This window comes from Pan troglodytes, chromosome 2, assembly GCF_028858775.2.
Source record: "Pan troglodytes isolate AG18354 chromosome 2, NHGRI_mPanTro3-v2.0_pri, whole genome shotgun sequence".
Taxonomy (NCBI): domain Eukaryota; kingdom Metazoa; phylum Chordata; class Mammalia; order Primates; family Hominidae; genus Pan; species Pan troglodytes.
The window spans coordinates 50,984,608-51,005,292 of NC_086015.1; the positions used below are offsets into that span (position 1 = coordinate 50,984,608).

Genomic DNA, 20,685 nt, shown 5'->3' on the forward strand with positions numbered 1-20,685 from the left:
AGGCTCAAGCGGTTCTCCTGCCATAGCCTCCCGAGAAGCTGGGATTACAGGCGCGCACCACCACGCCCGGCTAATTTTTGTATTTTTAGTAGAGGCGGGGTTTCACCATGTTACCCAGCCTGGTCTCGAACTACTAACCTCAAGTGATCCGCCTGCCTCGGCCTCCCAAAGCACTGGGATTACAGGCGTGAGCCACCGTGCCCGGCCTCTTTTTGATTTTTGCACGAAACGACTCCGGCTGTATACCCATTGCTGTCACTTGCTGCCCTGTCCAAGGAGTGCTGCCGGACTGGGGAGTCTGTCTGACTCAGAATCGAAGGCGGGGGTTAAAGACCAGCTAGGCCATAGAGGAACGGAACAAATCACGCCTAACCCAACAAGCATCTGAACCTACAGGCAGCCCTAGACACCTACACGAGCAACACCCGGGAAGCAGGAGTCAGATGGACTGCGGGTCGCTGACCACTGCCTTGCCCACCCCCGCGCATGCGCGACGACCGCACCAGCGCCAGAGGAGTCCCACGCCAAGCAGCCCCAGACATCGTCGGAGGGCGCCGTCTTCTCGCGCATGCGTTAGCGCCCGCGCATGCGCGCCCTCGGCAGCTGTCTTTCCTTAATAGCCCTCTGCTCTCCTCAAGCGCGACCCGGACCCCGAACGCTGGACGCCTCAACTACGACCCTCACTCCACACTTCTCACCTTGCGCCCGGTTTTCTCCCGTAGGGCCTTCAGCCGTTCCTTTCGCCGCAACGCCTCTTCCTCTAGCCGGCCCACACCAGCCGTAGTCGCCTCCATCTTGCCCGCGTACGCCCCTCCTTTTCTCCCGTCTTGCATCGCGCAGGCCTAAGGAGAGTGGATAAATGTCTCGCGGCCAATCCAAGGACGAGAATGAGAGACTGGGAGGTCCTGAAAGCCAATCAATGCCGGGTTATTATGGGCGAGCCCTCCCCGCCTTGCCCCGCCCCGCCCCGCCCCGCCCCGCCCTTATTCTTCCGGGCAACTTGCCTAGTGGGTGGGGAGCCAGCAAAAAAAAAAAGAAAAAAAAAAAAAAAGCTAAGGCTTGATTTATCCAACGCTGATCAGTGAAAGAGCAGCAAGTGGAATTCAGACCTGAGAGAAGGAGAAAAGAGTGCGTCGATCGCTCCGGTTTTGCCCAAGTACTAACCACACTAATCACTCCATGCTGGCCTCTTGGAATGCCCTGACTCATCCTTGTCCACTTGACCTGACAAGGCTCGAATGCCTTCAAGAAACCTTCCCTGGGCCGGGCGCGGTGGCTCACGCCTGTAATCCCAGCACTTTGGGAGGCCGAGGAGGGCGGACCACGAGGTCAGGAGATGGAGACCATCCTGGCCAACATGGTGAAACTCCATCTCTACTAAAAATACAAAAATTAACTGGGCGTGGTGGCGCGTGCCTGTAATCCCAGCTACTCGGGAGGCTGAGGCAGGAGAATCGCTTGAACCAGAGAGGCAGAGGTTGCAGTGAGCCGAGATCGTGCCACTGCACTCCAGCCTGGCAGCAGAGCAAGACTCCGTCTCAAAAAAAAAAAAAAAAAAAAAAAAAAGCCTTCCCTGATCCTCCACTTCGATCCCACCCTAATATAAGGTATGACTTACACCTCTGCAGCTGCCAGTGGCTCCCCGGACTCACCTGACAAGCGCCCCTAAGCCCCTCTGTGACCACTCTCATCTCAGACAAAGCCTGCACAGTGAGGGGGACCTGACTGTATGGCTGTTTCCCTCTGGACTCAAAGATGATCCCCTCTCATTCCCATCCCCTCCTGGAGCAGCAAACTCCTCAGGGTCAAGTTACCTTTCCCGGGGAAGAGCAAACCCCAACCTGGGTCCAGTGGGCCTCAAGTACTGCCCCCAATCCCCAGCTTAGAAAGACTTGGGGTGGCCTCGACTGCAAGTCGCCACAAGATTCATGGCTACCCAGCAGAAGCTGCCAGAGTCTTCTTTCCTGCATGAACTAGAGTGTCCTGATAACCACGAGACCACTTAGGCTGAAGTCAAGATATTCTTTCAGTATGTGGGGGTCCCCAAAGCCACACCCCCTCTCACTTGGGAATAGGAGACCATGCCGCCCCCTCCCCACCTCCACTGCCAGGGGACAACCAGCCTCTTAGGCTGTTCCCTCCCCGAGTCTTCCCTTCCCAAGCTGGCTACAGGTGGACATCCACTCTTCCCCTTCCAACTCCCTTCAGAGGCCCATGGGCCACAGACTGCAGATCTAGCCCTCCCTTCACTAACCCTCTTGTCCTCACTAACCTGGGTCTGTCTAAGCCTTCTTCCCTGTAGTGGATGGGTTGCTCTGCCAAGGCCTGGCATGCAGTTTGGAGGTGCTCAGGAAACCTCAGCTCAGAGCTATGATGGATGAAGCAGGACAAAAGGCCAGAGGTGAACCAAGAAGCTGGGAGAACAAAACAGGACAGGGTCTCTGTTCTCTTGGCCAACCAAGGTCTAGGAGTCTCCAGACTGGTCAACTCCTGGAACCAGTAGCACCTCTCTGGGCCCAGAAAACTTCTCCCCAGCCCCAACAAAGAGCCTGACCCCTGCCCAACACCAGGGGTTGGGTCCCTGCCACCATCACCCCGTGCCCCTTTCCCCGTGTCCAGACTGTGAGGTAAGGGGATGGGGAAGGGGGCACGGGGTGATGGTGGCAGGGACCCAAAAAAGAGTCAGTCAAGCCTAGGTCCCTGCCCCTGCTGCCCAGGTGGTCCTCATTTGGTCAACTTGGGCGTCAGTTTCTCCATCTGTAAAACAGAGCCGGCCGGGTGCGGTGGCTCATGCCTATAATCCCAGCACTTTGGGAGGTCGAGGCGGGTGGATCATGAAGTCAGGAAATCCAGACCATCCTGGCTAACACGGTGGAACCCCGTCTCTACTAAAAATACAAAAAATTAGCTGGGCCTGGTGACACGCGCCTGTAGTCCCAGCTACTCGGGAGGCTGAGGCAGGAGAATCACTTGAACCCAGGAGGCGGAGGTTGCAGTGAGCCGAGATCGAGTCACTGCACTCCAGCCTGGGCGACAGAGTGAGACTCTGTCTCAAAAACAAACAAAAAACAGAGCCATGAGGCACCCACCTGTTGAGGTTAAAGAAACAACATATGTGAAGCAAGTTCTGGGCCCTGGAGTTGGGGAATGGGGGGAGCCCCTCCACTGGAGCGTTTGGGAAGGCTTCCTGGAGGAGGGAGGGGGACCCGTGGGAACGGTCTAAGCCTCTCTGGGATCTGGGAGGGCACCGCGGCCCCGAAGGTATTTCAGGCTAGTCCTGCTACTCTCTAACTTCCCGCCATCACACTCCACAAACAGCTAGAGCTCAAAAGTTGCGTTTCGGTCTTCCCATAAAGCGACAGAGTAGCACCTGGCATTTGATAAGCGCTACAAGGGGTCGTCATGGTGGTGGTGGTGATTATTGTTGAAGGACCCTCGCCACCTCCACGCGGCCCGCCGCCCCTTCCCTGAATGGCGGCAAATGCAGTCAGGCGATCAGCGTCCTGGGCGGATTCAGACACTGGGGAAGTCTGGAATTCCTCACCCCGACCCTCGTCCCGGAGGCTCAGGCTGGCCCTTCCAATGGCACTGGTGGGGCAGGGCGGCGGGGCACCCTCCCGGGCCGCCCGGCCCATAGGCCCCTCCTCCTGCCAGGCTCTCCGCCCTTTACATGGTCCCAGGAGAGGCGGGGCGGCGGTGACTGCAGCGAAGTGCAGGAAGCCGGGCGGCGGCCGGCAGTGAGGAGGAGGAGGAGCGAGCAGACTTGGGTGGCTCTGCGCCGCGGAGGCCACAGCCGCAGACTTCCCCAGTAGTACCGCGCCGCTCCGCCCCGGAGTGACGCCCTCCGCCCATGGGCCTGGCCGAGGGCAACCGGCGGGCGGCGCGGAGGAGGCGGCGACAGGTGGCGCGCAGCAGGGCCGGAGCCGGGCCGGGCCATGGCCGCCTCGGAGCGGCTGTACGAGTTGTGGCTGCTCTACTACGCGCAGGTGAGCCCGCCCCGCCCCGCGCCCGCACCCGCACCCGCACCCGCACCCGCAGCCGCGGTGCCCCCAGCTTCGCGCGCCCTGCGCCTGCTGCACCTGCGCCCCGCGCCGCTGGGGCCGCGTAGCCGCGCGCGCGCGCGCAGGGCATGCTCCGGCTCCGCACACACGTGTGTGCCCCCAGCCCGCCGGGTGCCTCTGGCACTTATGCCTTGGGGACAGAGCTCGCGGTCGTGCACTTCATAGCAACCCACCCCCGCGAGCAGGACCGTGCAGCCTGAGTCTTTCTTGCTAGAGGAGAGTGGCCTGGGCCGAGGCGGCCGGACACTTGGCCTTTTTACAAACGGGGAAACTGAGACCTGGAGAGACCTGGAGACTGGCCAGGAGGCTAGGGGGAGGGGGACTCAATTTGTCTATGAGCTGCCTCTCCCTTGGGCGCGGCCTGATTGGGTGGTCGTGGCCAACGGGTCTGGGGGTGTGGGCCAAGGTAGGGAGGTGTGTGGAAGGGGAATGCTCCCACTTCAGGTCCTTCTTGAGTTGCATCCCCCCACACCCCAGCGAACAGGCTGTGATAAGCTCTTCCCTGACTTGAAATGACCCACCCCACCCCACCCCCATTCTGAGGGGTAGACCCAGGACCTCTCTAGGAGCAGAAGAAAAGGTTTTCCTCTGGATGCCCAGGGTGAGGGTGGGTCCTTGAGGCCCTGAGGGATGTCTGAAAAGGTTGGAGGGAGGCCCGTTCCTCCTGAGCTCCCCACCCATCTCAGAAAATACTTCAGGTGGAGTCAGAAGGTGAGGGGAGTGACTCAGACGTGGGTGTCCCATCAGCTGAGAACCTGGTATCACTCACACCGTCTCACACACATAGTCCCCCATTTTCCTTCTGTACCCACAGCAGGGAGGGATCCCAGGGTAACACTCCCCTCCCTTTCACCCAGCACCTCCCTCCCTGCACCTGCCTGGCATCATGCTCCTGGCTCAGGTGTGCCCTGGGCACAATGGACCATTGTGTGCCCTGAACAGTTTGTCAGTGGGGGGAATTCATGCTCAGACACGCTGGCCCTCCATAAGGAGGCTGGCCCACTGTCTTCCACGGACCTGGAGTCCAGGCCAGAAGGACCACAGCCTCTTCAGTCCGCTCAGGTTGTGAGAGGTCCAGGCCCCAGCAGGAGGCCAGGCATGGAGTAGAGTCCCTCTTTGGTATAACTCAGATCGAACTCGACTTCTGAGCCTCTGCTTCCTGCCTGTAAAACTGACACAGCCCTGGCCGGGCACGGTGGCTCACACCTGTAATCCCAGCACTTTGGGAGGCCGAGGCGGGCAGATCACAAGGTCAGGAGATCGAGACCATCCTGGCCAACATGGTGAAACCCCATCTCTACTAAAATACAAAAATTAGCCGGGCGTGGTGGGGTGTGCCTGTAATCCCAGCTACTCGGGAGGCTGAGGCAGGAGAATCGCTTGAACCAGGGAGGCAGAGGTTGCAGTGAGCCGAGATCGCGCCACTGCACTCCAGCCTGGTGACAGAGTGATACTCCGTCTCAAAAAAATAAAATAAAAAAAAACTGACACAGCCCTGACCTCAGGGACTTCCTGGACTCTGCGGAGAGGTAGCCATTATAGCTGGTCCAGACCAGAGAAGGCTCCTGTTTTCCTGGCCCCCTTGGGTCCCCTCGCCCCAGCTTCTCTGCCTGCATCCCCAGTGGTTGTGAAGGAGCAGAGGGTTTGAAGAGAAGCCTACCCCTAGTCCTCCTTCCTCGGACTGCCCCATAGCTATGGGCAGGCTCTAGGTGCATGGGCAGGTAAAGGGGGCTTAAACCAGCTGATGAGTGTGAGGGATGTTAATGATAGGTCTTCAGCCTGGGTGGCAGGCTGCTGGGAGTGTCTTGGTATCTCCCAGGACAGTAACTCCAGCATGGTTGCCTCCTGATGCCCCATCTAGCTGAGCTCTGTACATGGCCACCCCCCATCCCCTCAGGAGGTGGTTATGGCTCATATCTGTGCTGAGCCTCCCCCTCCCGGAGCTCCTCACCTCGCAGGGCAGGTATGGAGCATAGGCTGGCAGGTTGTAGCTTTGGAAGCCTGAGCAGACAGTGGGCAGCCTGGGGCCAGGCAAACAAATCCAGGATGTAACAGCAAACCCAGGAGCCAGGCGGGGCCAGGCTGCCTGGGAAGAGGAAGCTAGGGCCAGCCTCCCAGCTCGCCTTCCTGCCCGCCTGCTCCTGCCCCTGATCCTGGAACCCCCAATCCAGGGAGGAGTAGGCTATGCAACTTTGAGTCCTGTTACGGACCTATTGTGTGTGTGCTTGGGGAGGGGGAGTGCAAGGTAAGGGGCAGAGCTGAAAGTGGGTGTTTAGAGACCCTTTAGTTGGCCAGCCACCCAGCCAGCAACACCTGCACCCCTCCCTTCAGCAGTGAGAGCTGACATCAGCTGGCAAACCTGTTTCCCCAGTTGTGGGTCTGGGTGGGGATGGAGAGGGGGGAGTAACTCCTTCCTGCCCTTCCTCTTCCTTAAAGACCCCAGGTTTAGACCCACCCACCCCCTCCCCCTGTGGGCCCGGCTCAACTGGGGGCCTCATAGTGAGGGAGGGGGCTGTGGGTGGCTGCTGAGGGAAGAAGGAAGGGTCAGAGCATCCCAGGACTTCACTCAGTTGGAGCTCCTTAGGGCCCTGGTGGGGAAACCAAGGCAGGGTCCTACTACGATTGTCAGACCTCACATGCAGTAGGTGCTCCTTGGGTATTAGCTGAATGACTGGATAGAGGAGGTGGGTCCCATGGCAGTGACCAGTCAGGAAGTCACCCCAGAGGAGGCTGAGTTTGGGCTTTGAGGGCTGAGAGGAAGAAACAGCAGGAGCAGTGGGACAAGAAGCAAATTGTCAGGAGTTGGGGCAGGGCAGAGCTAGTCAAGCAGGCCTGGTGGACAGGTGGGGGCTCATCTAGAGGACTCAGAGCCCACCAGAGCTCCCCCAGGGAAGGCATAGGAAGGGCAGGAGAGTCTTGGGGGACTGGGGACAGCACCTGACAGGCTGGCGGTTGGGCAGCCCATAAAAGTTAATGCCACATAGCATGCAGATGAGTGGCCCCTGTTCAGGCCGGAGCAGCAGTGATGTTCAGCAACCCCTCCAGTGAATGGGGTCACAGAGTGAGGGGGCACTGAATGTGGAAGGGCACTCAGGGTCACAAAGTTCAGGGCAGAACAAACCCTCAGGTGACAGGAGGGAGCAGAAGCTGACCTGTCCAGCTATGCCACTAAGGCCTCAGAAGGGTTCAGGGAGGTTAGGTCAGGCTGGAGGCAACCTCGTCCTGCCTACACTTCCCTCTCCCTAACTGATGATCTCTACTGCCTCTCAGAAACCTGGTCAGGCCCTCCACTCCCCCGGTACTTTACCTGGTCATATTCCTTTTTTTTTTTTTTTTTTTTTAGACGGAGTCTCACTCTGTCACCCAGGCTGGAGTGCAATGGCATGGTCTCAGTTCACTGCAACCTCTGCCTCCCGGGTTCAAGCGGTTCTCCTACCTCAGCCTCCCAAGTAGCTCAGACTACAGGCGTGTGCCACCACACCCGGCTAATTTTTGTATTTTTAGTAGAGACGGGGTTTCACTATGTTGGCTAGGCTGCTCTCAAACTCCTGACCTTGTGATCTGCCCGCCTCAGCCTCCCAAAGTGCTGGGATTACAAGCGTGAGCCACCGCACCTGGCTTTATCTGGTCATATCCTTTTTGGGCTTCAGTTTACCTTCCTGAAATGGGTAAAGGGAAGGTGGAGTCACTTCCTTGGTACTTGGTCCCCTGCCTCTATTACCAAGGCACCTGAAGGAGAAGGGCCTGTAGTGATAGGGAGATGAGCACACAGCCCAGGCTTGGGTGGGCACTGGTGATTCCTGGAGTTGTTATGACAACTGGGGAGCTGATGGGGAAGTGTGGGGTCCCCGTAGAAACAGGGTCAGTTACCATGGGGTCTATGGGGACCCTAGAAGGAAATTCCCATTTTCCTTAGTGATAGTAAAAGGGATTGGTCAGCTCTTGAGCCGCTTGCTTGAACCTACTTCCATTCTGTGGAGTGTACTTTCATTTCAATAAATCTATGCTTTCCTTGCTTAAAAAAAAATAGTGGCCAGGCGCGGTGTTTCACGCCTGTAATCCCAGCACTTTGGGAGGCTGAGGCGGGCAGATCACGAGGTCAGGAGATCAAGACCATCCTGGCTAACACAGTGAAACCCCATCTCTACTAAAAAAAAAAAAAAATACAAAAAATTAGCCAGGCGTGATGGTGAGTGCCTGTAGTCCCAGCTACTCAGGAGGCTGAGGCAGGAGAATGGTGTGAACCTGGGAGGCGGAGCTTGCAGTGAGTTGAGATCGCGCCACTGCACTCCAGCCTGGGCGGCGACAGAGCGAGACTCCGTCTCAAAAGAAAACAAAAAAAACAATAGTACAAGGGGATGGTCAGGCCCTGGGGCAGGGTGGGTGTCATGGAGATCAGAAGGTCCACCCTTTCAGCACCCCCTCTCCAGGTAAGTGGGAGAGACTGGCCCAGCCACCCAGGCACTCAAACCACTATCCTCAGTTGCCCTGCCCCAGCAAAGTCCCCTCTTCCTGCTTCATCCCATGGCCTAACATCCTCCAAGCCTGACCTCCAGTCCTGGTGATGTAGCCAGAAGTCACGTTTAGCTTGACATTGTCCTCCCCGTCCTGATACTGAATGGGGGGACCCCCTAGGCCTGGGATAGGCTATTCCACATAGACACCACCCTGTCCCACTTCTGCTTGTCTGTCCCTGAAGATGGAGTGCTCACTACCTCCCAGGCAGCTCTGACTGAGAGGAGTCACCCACCCTTGAGCTGTGCTCTTCTCTCCCTTCCTGCTCCTAGCTCTTCCCTGGGGTCCATTAATGCCTCTTACTGTCACTCACAGAGGGGGCTGGGGGTTGTTGCCTGGAATTCAGGGAGCTCGGGCAGGCCAGAGCCCCTGGATCTGGAATTCCACTCACCTTACCCTGACCTCGAGTTGGGTAGGTGTGGCTGGAGAACTTTTACCCAAGAAGCAAAGGGATGGTTTTAAAGAGGTTAATGTTAAGTAACAAGCTACTGAGAGTTAGAACGGGGACTGGACTCCGGAACCCATGCCCTCACCTGATTCGGTTGGTGAGAGGCACCAGACAGGAATGGGTCTTACAAAAGGTGCTGATGCCCCTGATGGGGGCATTCCAGCAGAGCAAACAAGAGCAAAGCACAGGCAGACCTGTGGGGGTAGAGACAGTGATTCACGCCCTTGGGCCCAGGCATCCAGCGGGTTTGGGGTATGGAGGCTGCAGGTGAGGTGGGCACCACCCGACAGGGCCTCAGATGTGAGCTTGTGATAGGGCATGTGACTGACTGATCAAGCCGTGATGGTGACAGATGTCTACTCGAGGCCCATTGTGCAATGGCCTTGGGGTACGTCAGGCAGGGTCTGGGAGCAGCATGGTGTCAGGCAGCTCAATGATCCCTGTCACCTTGGCAAACAAGGTGTACTCCCTGTACTCCCCACCAATGTCACAACCACCAGCCCTCAGCCCTCCAGGTTACTTCAGAATTCCAGAGGAGTGGCAGTTCCATGCCCACCCAGGGACTGTTTGAGCCTAAGCAGCCCTCGGGAGCCCCTCACCCCCAGCACTCTCAAGTGCCCTCACAGCTAGTTGGGCATAAGTTGGGGTCTCTGTGGAGGTGCACATGAGACCCCCTCTTCCCAGGGACACCAGCCTTCCGCATTCCCACAACCTTCTCCCCTGCTGCAGGACCTGGGCATCACTTATCTATGGGCCCTGGAGAGGGCTTGGCAGGTGTGGCTGCTCCCGACCTGCCTTCAATGGGGGACAGAGTTGGGGCCCTGACCCAGTTAGGTTGGGGCAAGGGGCTGGACTGTCCCTGACCCGTGTTCCTGCTCAGAGCTGGCACAACCGACCAAGGCAGAAGCTCTGAGAGAGTCATGGGAAGCCTGAGCATCATGGCCACCCCTCCCAGGCCCTGGACCCTCACATGCAGCACTGCCACCATGCTCTCGTCCCCTGCCATTCTCTGCCCTCTGACCCTGGCTCCCTGAGGGACTCCCATACCCCGACACATTGCAGTCTCAAGCTATGGGGCCTAGGTCAGAGTTGGCCTGAGGTCTTCCAGGGAGAAACGGTGAGACCCAGGGAGGCAGGACAGGCAGCCACCCCACCCCTGCCTAATACTGTGCTTTGGAGACCTCGTCATCCCCTTTCAGAGCCCCTGAAGGCTGTCTTGATTGTCCCAGCCCTGAACCCAGCTCAGCCCAATCTGCTGAAAGTTTACAGGACTGGACAGGCCAAGGGTGTGGTTCTAGGGACAGAAAGTACTGTCTACATACTCTAGGAGTATGTAGAGATTGAGGGACCCACCCCTGTGCTGGGAAGGCTGATCAAGGTGATGGCCACCAGGAGGGTGGGAGGTTCCTGCTCAAGTACCAAAAGCCCAAGTCACACAAGGCAGTGGGGCATAGGGTGGGAAAAGGCCTGGATAGGAGGATGTGAACCACAGAGGGGGAGAGGTGGAAGCTGGAGAAGCAGGTTCTGGTTGGACCAGCAGCCTGGAATGCTGCTCAGCAGTTGAGCCTTTATGGGGAGGGGTTAGACACGGTCAAATTTGGGCTTTCAGGTGCTCAGTAGAGCTGCAGCTGGCAGGAAGACTCACATTTTGAGTGACTGGCTTGACTGAGGGGCAGAAGAGAGGAAGACAGTATTGGGACATTTTTGAAGGCAGCCAGGGGTCTCTGTGGGGCCACTGAGGCAAGGATCGGGGTCCGCATGGTCCTCATGGGCTGGCTTGCTAGCAATCATGAGTGGTCCTGGCCTAGAACTAAGGTCTGGCTTTTAGCATCCTCAAAGGTACACTGAAGACAAAGTAGTAGATAAGGCACCCCCTGTGGGGCCTCCTGTTTCCCCATCTGCAATGGGAGAGGTTCAGAAGAAATGGTCCAGGGCCCCTGGCCACCTCTGCTGTCTCAGGATCTGGGTATTTTGGGCTCCTTGCTGATTGTTCGGGAGGAGGCTGCCAGCAGGAGAGGGTGGAGAGGTCAATAAATGTAACTGACAGACAAAATGTCATGGTTGTGTGGGTCTGCACCATGGTGGCCCTGGCACCTCTCTGAGTTGTCTGGGCTTCAGATCTGCACTAAAATGTACCAGGGAGTTCCCCAATCACAGGGTGGACGGCTGCTCTGCCTAGGTTTTTTGGGGATCTGGCTCAGGTCTGCTGCAGTCAGGCCTCTTGCCCTGGGGCCGTTCAGGCCTTGCCTGTGGTCTGGGCCCATAGGCTGCAAAAATTAGCCATCCATCCAAAGATAGTTCTGGAGGTCATTGGGTATGAGGTCCATGGCCCCTGGGGAGCAGCCTGAGGCCTGCTGAGTGCTGACTGTGATGTGTCCCTTGCCTCTTCATCCTTTTCCACTCTAGCTCCCCCTGTCCACCTCTCTGACTCTAGGAAAAGAAGGCTGCCTTTTGGACTCAGCTGGTTAGGAGCTCCATATGGGGCCAGCCTGGAGGAGCTCCTGTATAAGCCACAACCCACCCCTGGCCCCTGGGAGGGGCTTAGAGATTAGAGCAGATACGGGCTAGGCTAGGATTTATCAGCTGTGTTCCTGAGCGAAGAGAACTGCAGAGTTCAGATGAGGTGGCCAGGACATGGCGGGCGGCGGGGCGGGACAAAGGTATGGCTGAGTCTTCTACATCGACCCCTGTGGCCTGAGGCCTTGCGCGCAGGTCAGGGAGCTGTGGGTGCCTTAAGTGAAGGGTACTGCAGCAGCAGGATCAGAACCCTCACCTGGATAAGAGCTCTTCCAGGCGCCGACCTCATGCTTGTAAAACTAGTCTTGGCCCACCAGCCCCACCCAGGACAGGTGACTCCACCCCTCTGTAACAGGTCCCACCCTCTGTGCAGGCCAGGTCGCTTGCAGCCTCTCTCACTGGGGCCCAGGGTGCCCCGGCCCCCCCACATCCCTGCGGTCTGCCGGGAGGAAGCGGTCCCCCTCCCCCACCGTGACTCTGCGCTTCCTGCCCCAGCCCCGGGGCGGGAGGAGACGTTTCCCGTTCACACCAAAGTTTTCCTGGCAGCGCCTAGACCTGGGCTTAGCCACTGCCCCTCTTGCCCATGGAACCAGCTCTGGGGCCTGGGGTCCAGGTAACCAGCAAGGGTGGGTGGAGGTTCCCGGGGCAAGGCAGGGCCGCACATGAGGATGTGCGCATGTCTGGGTCTGCCTGTCTAATGGTACACATGTGTCCTGGGATCCACAGTTAAAGAAGGCTACTGAAGGTGGTGGCTGCTGGGCTGGGTGAAGATGGCAGATGAGGACCCAGCCCAAGGCTCTTGGTAGGGGGTGGCTGCTGTGTGGGACACCTTCTCCAGCCCTAGCACCAGTGTGGGCCACAGCCACACCCCACTTACGCCCCTCCCCTGGCTGTGTCAGACCTGCCTAGGACTGCAGGCATTAGGGAGGTGGGAGCAGAAACTAGGAGGCTGAGAGAAGCAGTGGGGTGCCTGGAAAAGTGGTCAGTATGTACCTAACTCTCTGATGCTGACCTTCCAATGTCCTGCCCTCCCTCCCCCGTCCCCCACTCCCCTTCTCCACACCCTCCACTCTGCCTTTAACCCCTTGTCCATGCCCTGTGTCCACCTCCATTCATTCTTCACCTCTGTCTACATCCCCTTGTCCCTGCCCTGTTTACTGCATCCCTTCTGCCCCCCACCACTGTTCCCCTGTTCTGCCTACAGAAGGACCTGGGTTACCTGCAGCAGTGGCTGAAGGCCTTTGTAGGTGCCTTCAAGAAGAGCATCTCACTGTCCTCTCTGGAGCCACGAAGGTGAGGCTGGATCTGCACTGAGGGCAGGGACAGAGCAGGGAGATTGAGGGGTCCTCAGCACCCGTGTCTCCCCTTTCCTTGCAGGCCAGAGGAGGCAGGTGCAGAGGTCCCGCTGCTACCACTGGATGAGCTGCATGTGCTGGCCGAACAGCTGCACCAGGCTGACCTGGAGCAAGCCCTCCTGCTGCTCAAGCTCTTCATCATTCTCTGCAGGTGTCTCTGTTGTCCACTCTACAAGCAGGGGCCTAGAACTGTGGGCCAGAGGGAGAGGGGACAAGGAGGGGCATGGTGTATTATTGTGACCTCTCTCATCATTGACTCCCCCAGGAACCTGGAGAACATAGAGGCAGGCCGGGGCCAAGTGCTAGTGCCCCGAGTGCTGGCACTGTTGACCAAGTTGGTGGCGGAGGTGAAGTGGCCTCTACCTTGGGGGGCAGAGGCTGTATGCAGGGAGGCAGGCGGTAGCCATGGCAGGGCTAACCCTCTCTCCCCACACCTACAGCTGAAAGGATGCCCACCACCCCAGGGCCAAGGGACGCAGTTGGAGAATGTGGCCCTACATGCTCTGCTTCTCTGCGAGGGCCTCTTTGACCCTTACCAAACCTGGCGGCGCCAGCGCAGTGGGTGAGACCCAGCCCACAGGAAGGGAACCCAGAGGAGGGTGGGGAGAGGATGGCCGCGCTGGGCCCAAGGAGGGGTGACAGCCAGGAGTGGTGAGAGCCGGGCTGATGTACTTGGCCTCACTGCCCCCAGGGAAGTCATCAGCTCCAAGGAGAAGAGCAAATACAAGTTCCCTCCTGCTGCTTTGCCCCAGGAATTCAGCGCCTTCTTCCAAGGTCAGGCCCCGCCCCTGCCCCCACTTGGCCCCACCCCCAAACCTAGGCCCCTTCCTGTCGTTCCTTGATCCTGCCATACACAGGAACCACTTGGTGGTGGCTGCATGCAGGACTGGGAGAACCAAAGACCAAGCAAGAGTTTAGGGACAGAGAGAAGAGAAGACATCTTGGGCTGGAGCGAGGGCCTCCCATCAGGTGGAGGGGTGGGGTCAACCTGCCTATCCAGATTTCTCATCCTCTTTCCCCCTCATCTCCTGGATCCTTCTAGCCACTTGTACCCTACTGTGATCTTAAAACTCTCTGGTCCAATCCCTTTGTCCCCATAGCCTCCACGCATCTCCACCCATCCTGGAGACACAGGAGGTATCTCCACCTCCTGTTCCCTGGCTGCTGGAGGATCTGGTGCCCAGGACAGCTGTGGCTGCCTGTTCACAGGTGGTCCTGTGAACCTGTTCTCCCTGGTGACCCTCCACCCCTGGGTCCCCTCTCTCCTCTCATTGGAGGGAGACTGGCCAGGACTTTAGATAGGCTCAGGGTGGGATATGGCCTGGACAGAGGTGGGCAGGGCTGTGAAAAGGTGGTGACCTATTGGGATATTAAATGTCTCAGTGATGCCCCCATGGAGCTGTGGGCCTGGATCTAGAGTTGGGGCAGCAGCTCCAGGAGGGGAGGCACCCCTAGGGAGCTCCCCGACTTTATTTTCCCATAGCCTGGGTGCTGTTATTAAAACAAACTGGATTTCATTTCTCCTCCCATCATATCCCTTGATGTCAACCTGATGTCCTCAAGATGAAATCCTACTCCTCCCACAGCCTTTCTCTCCACTTGCCCTGCTGCTCAGCCTGGCTTCTGTCCTCTCATTCCCAGACTGCTACCACTGACCCCACCTCAGGGTCTTAGCCCATGCTGTGCCTTCTCCCCTCCAACTGCATTCTCAGGTCTCCCCTCAAAAGCCCCATCCCCAAGGAGGCCTCCCACCCATCCAGCCGGAATCAAGCCCCAGCCCTACTCTTCCTCCTCTGCCAGGCATGTGACCCGGGGCTAGTCCCTTCTGCCCTCTGAGTTTCAGTCCCTGGCCTGTCATCCTGTCCAGTTTTGCTGGCGCAGGGCCAGGTGGGCCTCCTACGTATTAGGTTGTGAAAGCCCCTAGAAGTCCCAGGCAAAGGCATGGGCGTGGGGGGAGGTGGCATCAGTATAGTAGATACAGCAGAGTCCCCAGAGCACGGCATGGGAAGCACCAACCGTCACAGGGCAGAGGGAGCAAGAGATTTGCATCTGAGAAACTAAGCCCTGGTCATCATGGGGAAGTGGAAGGGTATGTGCTCATGCTGGGGCCCTCACTTTGGGGCTTAAGGATCTGGGAAGCTGGCTAGACTCTCAGGGCTGGGCTTTGTCACCCTTAAGTCCCCCAAAGAAGGGTTGTCCCTTTCAGGCCCTCTACTATACAGCCATAACTCCTTAGATGCCCCCCAGGGCAGAGCCAGCTCTTATCCCTCACACTGGATCTTTTACTTGGCCCAGCTCCCTCTCCCCTCCACCCCAGGGCACTCACCTCTTGTGCAGCCCCCTGGGTCCATAGCCCTGCAACCTTGGTGACATTACCCTGCCCACACCCCCCTACCCAGAGAGCCTACAGAATGCAGACCACTTGCCTCCCGTACTGCTGTTACGTCTCATCCACCTCTTCTGCGCCGTCCTCGCTGGAGGAAAGGTAGGCTGGGAGGTGAGCCTGTGGACTAGAGAGCAGCTCTTTCAGTATCTCTCTGCTGGGTGAGCCCCTTGCCCACTGCCCATCTCTGTCCACACCTGCAGGAGAACGGGCAGATGGCTGTAAGTGATGGCTCTGTGAAGGGCCTGCTGAGTGTGGTGCGGGGCTGGAGCCGTGGGCCAGCCCCGGACCCGTGCCTAGTGCCACTGGCTCTAGAGGCACTGGTAGGTGCAGTCCATGTCTTGCATGCCAGCCGCGCACCTCCTCGTGGCCCAGAGCTTCGTGCCTTGCTTGAGAGCTACTTCCATGTCCTTAATGCTGACTGGCCAGCTGGTCTGAGCTCAGGCCCCGAAGAGGCCCTTGTCACCCTCCGGGTCAGCATGCTCGGTGGGTATGGGCTCCCAGGCTCTTGGGGAAGGGGCACCATGAGGGAAAAGCCTAAGTGATGATGGAAGGTCTGGATAGGGCAGCATAGGAAGGAAGGCTTAAGGCTGCCTAGAGGGGTCTGGGCAGGGCCTGACCCTTGACCCTTCCACAGACGCCATCCCCATGATGCTGGCATGTGAAGACCGGCCAGTGCTGCAAGCCACCTTCCTCAGCAACAATTGCTTTGAACACCTCACTCGGCTCATTCAGAACAGCAAGGTGGGTAGGGCCCAGCCTGGGGGTGAGGGTCTGGAAGCCAGAGGCTAGGGGAGCCACGCATAGGTGCCAGGCTGCTGCTGAGCAAACATGGGCTGGACAGAGTCAGTTTTTTGCAGCTGGTGGGATGGCTTGCAGTTCAGTGGGAGGGTGTGGGGCATGGACAAGGGCCCATCCCTTGGGGCCTCTATAGGACTGGGCTTGAGGCTTAGGACATCTTTGTGCCCCATGGAAGCGGGGCTTGTTATGGAAGGAAGGGAGCTGCTCTGGTGCCTTGTTTCCCTTTCTGTGGCCCCAAGTACAGGGGCTAGAGGAGGGCACCACTGCTTTCAGATGCAGTGCCTGCTCCCACCCGCTCATCCCCCCGACTGCCCATCTGAGCAGGGCACAGGGGGCTCAGCACCCTACTCTTCCCTAGTGCCGGGCAGGGCACCTGGCAGCTGCCCCTGGTCCTGCTCTAACCCCGCCCTCTCCCATCTTCCTCCTCTCTTCTTTGCCTCCTCCACCCTGTGCCTCCCCACTTCCCCACAGCTGTACCTGCAGTCCCGGGCGCCCCCCGAGGGGGACAGTGACCTGGCTACCCGGTTACTGACTGAGCCCGATGTCCAAAAGGTACCATCCTGGGGCTGACCAGCTCAGACACCCCCTGGGACTCCCTCTTTGAGCTTTTCCTGCACTATAGCTGGGGAAATGAGCAGATGTGTGTAAGGCCTGGTGTGGTCTAGAAATGGGTGTGGGTCCTCCATGCTGTCTCGCCTGCCTTCCAAGTCCCCATCCTAGGGAACAGGACAGAAGGTGGTCTATCCCCTGCCTGGTGTTTGATTGGGTGTTGGGGGTCTGGCTGTGCCAAGCTGGATGGAACCTTCGAAACTCAGCCACCTACCTCATTTCTCAGCAGGGGAGACAGAAGCCCAGACACTCAAGGATTTGGCTATAGTCACAGAGAAAGGGGTCTCCCTCATGGTGCCATTTCTTTCTGTAGATTCTTGCACCCACCCTCAGCGGGTCACTGGGTGTCCCCCAGCCCCTGATGATGTGATCCCTGATTCACCTTGCATGTGGGCTGTAGGAGGCTGCAGGGTGTCAGCTGGCAGCTTCACAGCGGGCACCCTTTCTGGGGGCTCAACCTGTGGGCCCCAACCTCCATAGCCCCTACCCTGGCTCTGTCTTCATGAGGTAACCCTATGTGTTCACCGCATGTGGTCATTTTCTGAGAGCTTACACGTCTATTCATCTGCAAAGCAGGCAGGGCAAAGTGACTCCCCTCTGTTTTTACAGATGAGGACACTGAGGCCTGGAGGGGGAGGACTGATGCCTTAGGTCACCTGGGGAGTCAGGCAAAGCTGGGACCAAAGGCCCCATGGAGCCGAATATGACCTAGTCCCTGCTGAGAAACTCTCCAAGCCCTCCCAACCCCTGACCCCCTCAGGGTGGGGCAGGAGAGGCAGCAGCATGCCTCTGGCTGTCAGGTTCAGCCAGGCTGAGCCTCAGTGCCCCCACCTGGATCTAGGGGGAAGGGGCAAGGTGGGACTTAAAGGTCTCGAAGGTTCTTCTGGTTCTAACATCCTGTGATTGATTGTCCCTAAATCTCTGACCCCTGTCAATCACTGTGGGTGATGGGGCACTTGCTGGCCTGTCTGTACTCATGTGTCTAGCTTTACGGAGACAGGTTGGGGGTAGGGCCCTAACTCCACTAGAGAAAGGGGGACTGGAGGGTGCAGTCAGAGTGTCCACCATTAATCTGTCCCAGTGAGGCCCTTCCCAGCCTTTGTTAGAGTGGGTCTTGCTGAGCTGCTCAGAGAGGGCCCTAGGTCATGATAGGGTCACAGCAGTTGGGGCAAGGAGTAGAAGGCCTGGTGCTCTGACAGAGTTGCTGATCCAGCACATGCCACATGCCTTGGGGTGCTTGGCTCTGCACCTTTTTTACTGCAGGGGGCTGCCAGCTGTGACACCCTGGCCCCTGCCTCTCCTGATGGCCCCTCCCCGCCCCAAGGTCCTGGACCAAGACACAGACGCCATTGCAGTCCATGTAGTCAGAGTGCTGACCTGCATCATGAGTGACTCCCCCTCGGCCAAGGTGAGGCTGCTGCACTGCAGCTTTAGTAGGGGTGCGGGGTGGAGTTCAACTGACCATATCCCCAGAACAGGCCTGGCCGGTGGCCATAAGCATCCTGCTCCCTGGAGCAAAGCAAGCGAGCTGGGAGGTGACTGCCCTGCCCTAAAGCTCACTGGGCAGGTGTGGTCGCCAGTCTGTCCTGGGAGCTGCATCTTCTCTATCAGGGCTGGATGGGGAATGGACACTTGTAGGCCCACCTCCATCTACAGCCTTCTGAGATGTACTCACATCCCCCCCATCCCTCTGCAGCCCACTGCCCACCAGCACTGTCACCCAGAGGCAGAGCTACGCAAGGGAACCCCAAAACATGATGCCCCTCCAGAGTTTCCAGGGGGTCTGAGTTTGCCCTCCGGCCCATGTATATGTTCACTTCTTCCCCATACTACCTTACACAGGAGGTGTTTAAGGAGCGCATCGGCTACCCTCACCTGCAGGAGGTTCTGCAGAGTCATGGTCCCCCCACCCATCGGCTGTTGCAAGAGCTGCTCAACATGGTGAGGGAAGGGGCTTGGGACCAGGGTCCCAAAGGCAACCAGAACTGAGTCAGGGTTACCACAGATAGTGAGCTCTCCACCCTGGGGGACCGTATTGACTGCGGCCAGTACATACTGTGACCTGTAGCCTGGCCATGTCTGTTAGTGTCACTGGAATGAGGATTCTGGCCCTGTAGGGGTCCTGGAAGCAACTGCATATTAGCAAGCCCCAGGATTATCTTAGGAACATGCAGTTAGGGGTTAGGCCAACCCAGGCTGAAAACTAAGGTTGAGGGATTAACAATGCTGAAGGACTCTTAGTAGTAGTGACTGTCATCTGTGCCCCTCTGACTTTCCTGAGCCTCACACACAACCTGTGGGCAGGATGGAGTAGATCATGTTGCTGACTGCTGCTGTAGGCAAGTAAATGGAGCCAGAAAGTCCCACTGTTGACAGGGTGCCACAGCTGACCAGGGACTGTCATTCTCTCCACCCACAGGCTGTGGAGGGTGACCACAGCATGTGCCCACCTCCACCAATCCGCAACGAGCAGCCGGTACTGGTGCTGGCGCAGTGGCTGCCGTCATTGCCCACCGCTGAGCTGCGGCTCTTCCTAGCACAACGCCTCAGGTGGCTCTGTGACAGCTGCCCTGCCAGCCGTGCCACCTGTGTGCAGGCAGGCCTGGTGGGCTGCCTGTTGGACACACTCAGCACAGGGCTAGCCCTGGAGGCCCGCTGCCAAGAGCAGCTGCTGGCACTGCTACAAGCACTGGGCCGTGTATCAATAAGGCCCATGGAGCTGCGTCACCTGCTGCGCCCCCCGCCAGGATTGGACTCGGAACCAGGCGGAGCTGAGGCTGGAAAGGCCCGACACGCAGGTGCTGTCATCCGCGCATTATCAGGCATGGCCAGGCACCAGGGTCCTGCACGTGCTCTGCGCTACTTTGACCTCACGCCCAGCATGGCGGGCATCATGGTACCCCCTGTACAGCGATGGCCAGGGCCTGGCTTCACCTTTCATGCCTGGCTCTGTCTGCACCCTATGGATACAGCACCTACCCCTGCCCCCACCCGACCACTCCAGCGAAAGCAGCTGTACAGGTGGGTGACTGCCAGGGGCCAGGGACCTCCTGCCAGGGTGAGCAGGAACAAGCAGACATAACTGGCTTGCCTGCCCCCAGCTTCTTTACCAGCAGCGGCTCAGGGTTTGAGGCCTTCTTCACGGCGGCCGGGACCCTGGTGGTGGCTGTGTGCACACGGAAGGAGTATTTGACCATGAGTTTGCCCGAAGTGTCCTTTGCCGACTCTGCCTGGGTGAGACCCCATCCTTCTCATGTGGCCCAGTAGAGAGAGCGGTGCTGAGTCCCAAGTATGGCCTAATGTGAGGCTTCTGTTCTAGCACTGCGTGGCTATCGTCCATGTGCCTGGGCGCCGGCCCTTCAGCCAGAACCTGGTCCATGTCTACAAAGACGGCCATCTGGTCAAGACAGCACCCCTTCGCTGCCCCTCCCTCAGTGAGGTGTGCCAAGCAAGGTTTGGGGAGGCCTTGGGTAGATGGGAGGACTTGGAACACAGTGGGCAGGGTGTAGCCTGGAGCCCTTGTGTCCCGTGCTGCCCCACAGGCCTGACTTTAGCCACTGGGGTCTATGCAGCCATGGGGGTCACTGTGAGGAACTGGTTGTAGGCGGAGCCCCAGGTTCTGCTGTGACCTGACCGCTCCCCCAACCCCGGCCCTACAGCCTTTCTCCTCCTGCTGTATCGGCTCCGCTGGATACCGCACAACGACCACCACCACAGGGCTGCCCACACCACCAGTCCCCGCCACCCTGGCCTACACTCACCCCGCCCTCACCCGCTCCCAGTCAGTCCCAGCCTCCACAGGGCTTGGCTGGGGGTCCGGGCTGGTGGCCCCCCTGCAGGAGGGCAGCATCGACTCTACCCTCGCAGGCACCCAGGACACTCGGTGGGGCAGCCCCACATCCCTGGAGGGTGAGCTGGGGGCTGTGGCCATCTTTCACGAAGCCCTGCAGGCGACGGCTCTGAGGACCCTGTGCACCCTGGGTATGCAGCATTCTC

General features: G+C 58.6%; 2 protein-coding genes across 22 annotated transcripts in view; one reads left to right on the forward strand and one right to left on the reverse strand.

The window, feature by feature from the left end:
• The window catches only part of CCDC12 (coiled-coil domain containing 12), a 60,147-nt gene extending 54,039 nt beyond the window's left edge, over nucleotides 1-6,108 (reverse strand). For 2 of the 12 annotated variants that reach the window (XM_063806768.1, XM_063806765.1), the window contains exons 1-4: nucleotides 3,371-3,611; nucleotides 2,273-2,368; nucleotides 1,005-1,109; nucleotides 699-905 (exon numbers count right to left, since the gene is read on the reverse strand). In XM_063806768.1, coding sequence (XP_063662838.1) covers nucleotides 699-833 — 135 coding nt within the window. In that variant the 5' untranslated portion in view covers nucleotides 834-905; nucleotides 1,005-1,109; nucleotides 2,273-2,368; nucleotides 3,371-3,611. Of the gene's footprint in view, nucleotides 1-698; nucleotides 906-1,004; nucleotides 1,110-2,272; nucleotides 2,369-3,370; nucleotides 3,811-6,012 lie in introns of those variants that run through there. The other 10 variants (XM_063806770.1, XM_063806771.1, XM_063806773.1 and 7 more) reach the window with 10 other exon arrangements.
• The window catches only part of NBEAL2 (neurobeachin like 2), a 30,032-nt gene continuing 13,089 nt past the window's right edge, over nucleotides 3,743-20,685 (forward strand). Inside the window, exons 1-16 of one of the 10 annotated variants that reach the window (XM_003309774.6) lie at nucleotides 3,743-3,986; nucleotides 12,746-12,834; nucleotides 12,919-13,047; nucleotides 13,162-13,243; nucleotides 13,337-13,458; nucleotides 13,588-13,670; nucleotides 15,296-15,381; nucleotides 15,483-15,765; nucleotides 15,917-16,023; nucleotides 16,552-16,632; nucleotides 18,014-18,097; nucleotides 18,532-18,630; nucleotides 19,109-19,710; nucleotides 19,791-19,923; nucleotides 20,009-20,128; nucleotides 20,349-20,670. In XM_003309774.6, the coding sequence (XP_003309822.2) occupies nucleotides 3,936-3,986; nucleotides 12,746-12,834; nucleotides 12,919-13,047; nucleotides 13,162-13,243; nucleotides 13,337-13,458; nucleotides 13,588-13,670; nucleotides 15,296-15,381; nucleotides 15,483-15,765; nucleotides 15,917-16,023; nucleotides 16,552-16,632; nucleotides 18,014-18,097; nucleotides 18,532-18,630; nucleotides 19,109-19,710; nucleotides 19,791-19,923; nucleotides 20,009-20,128; nucleotides 20,349-20,670 (2,473 nt within the window). In that variant the 5' untranslated portion in view covers nucleotides 3,743-3,935. Of the gene's footprint in view, nucleotides 3,987-12,027; nucleotides 12,155-12,267; nucleotides 12,523-12,745; nucleotides 12,835-12,918; nucleotides 13,048-13,161; nucleotides 13,244-13,336; nucleotides 13,459-13,587; nucleotides 13,671-14,849; nucleotides 14,986-15,285; nucleotides 15,382-15,482; nucleotides 15,766-15,916; nucleotides 16,024-16,551; nucleotides 16,633-17,952; nucleotides 18,098-18,531; nucleotides 18,631-19,108; nucleotides 19,711-19,790; nucleotides 19,924-20,008; nucleotides 20,129-20,348; nucleotides 20,671-20,685 lie in introns of those variants that run through there. The other 9 variants (XR_010155592.1, XM_016940915.4, XM_016940922.4 and 6 more) reach the window with 9 other exon arrangements.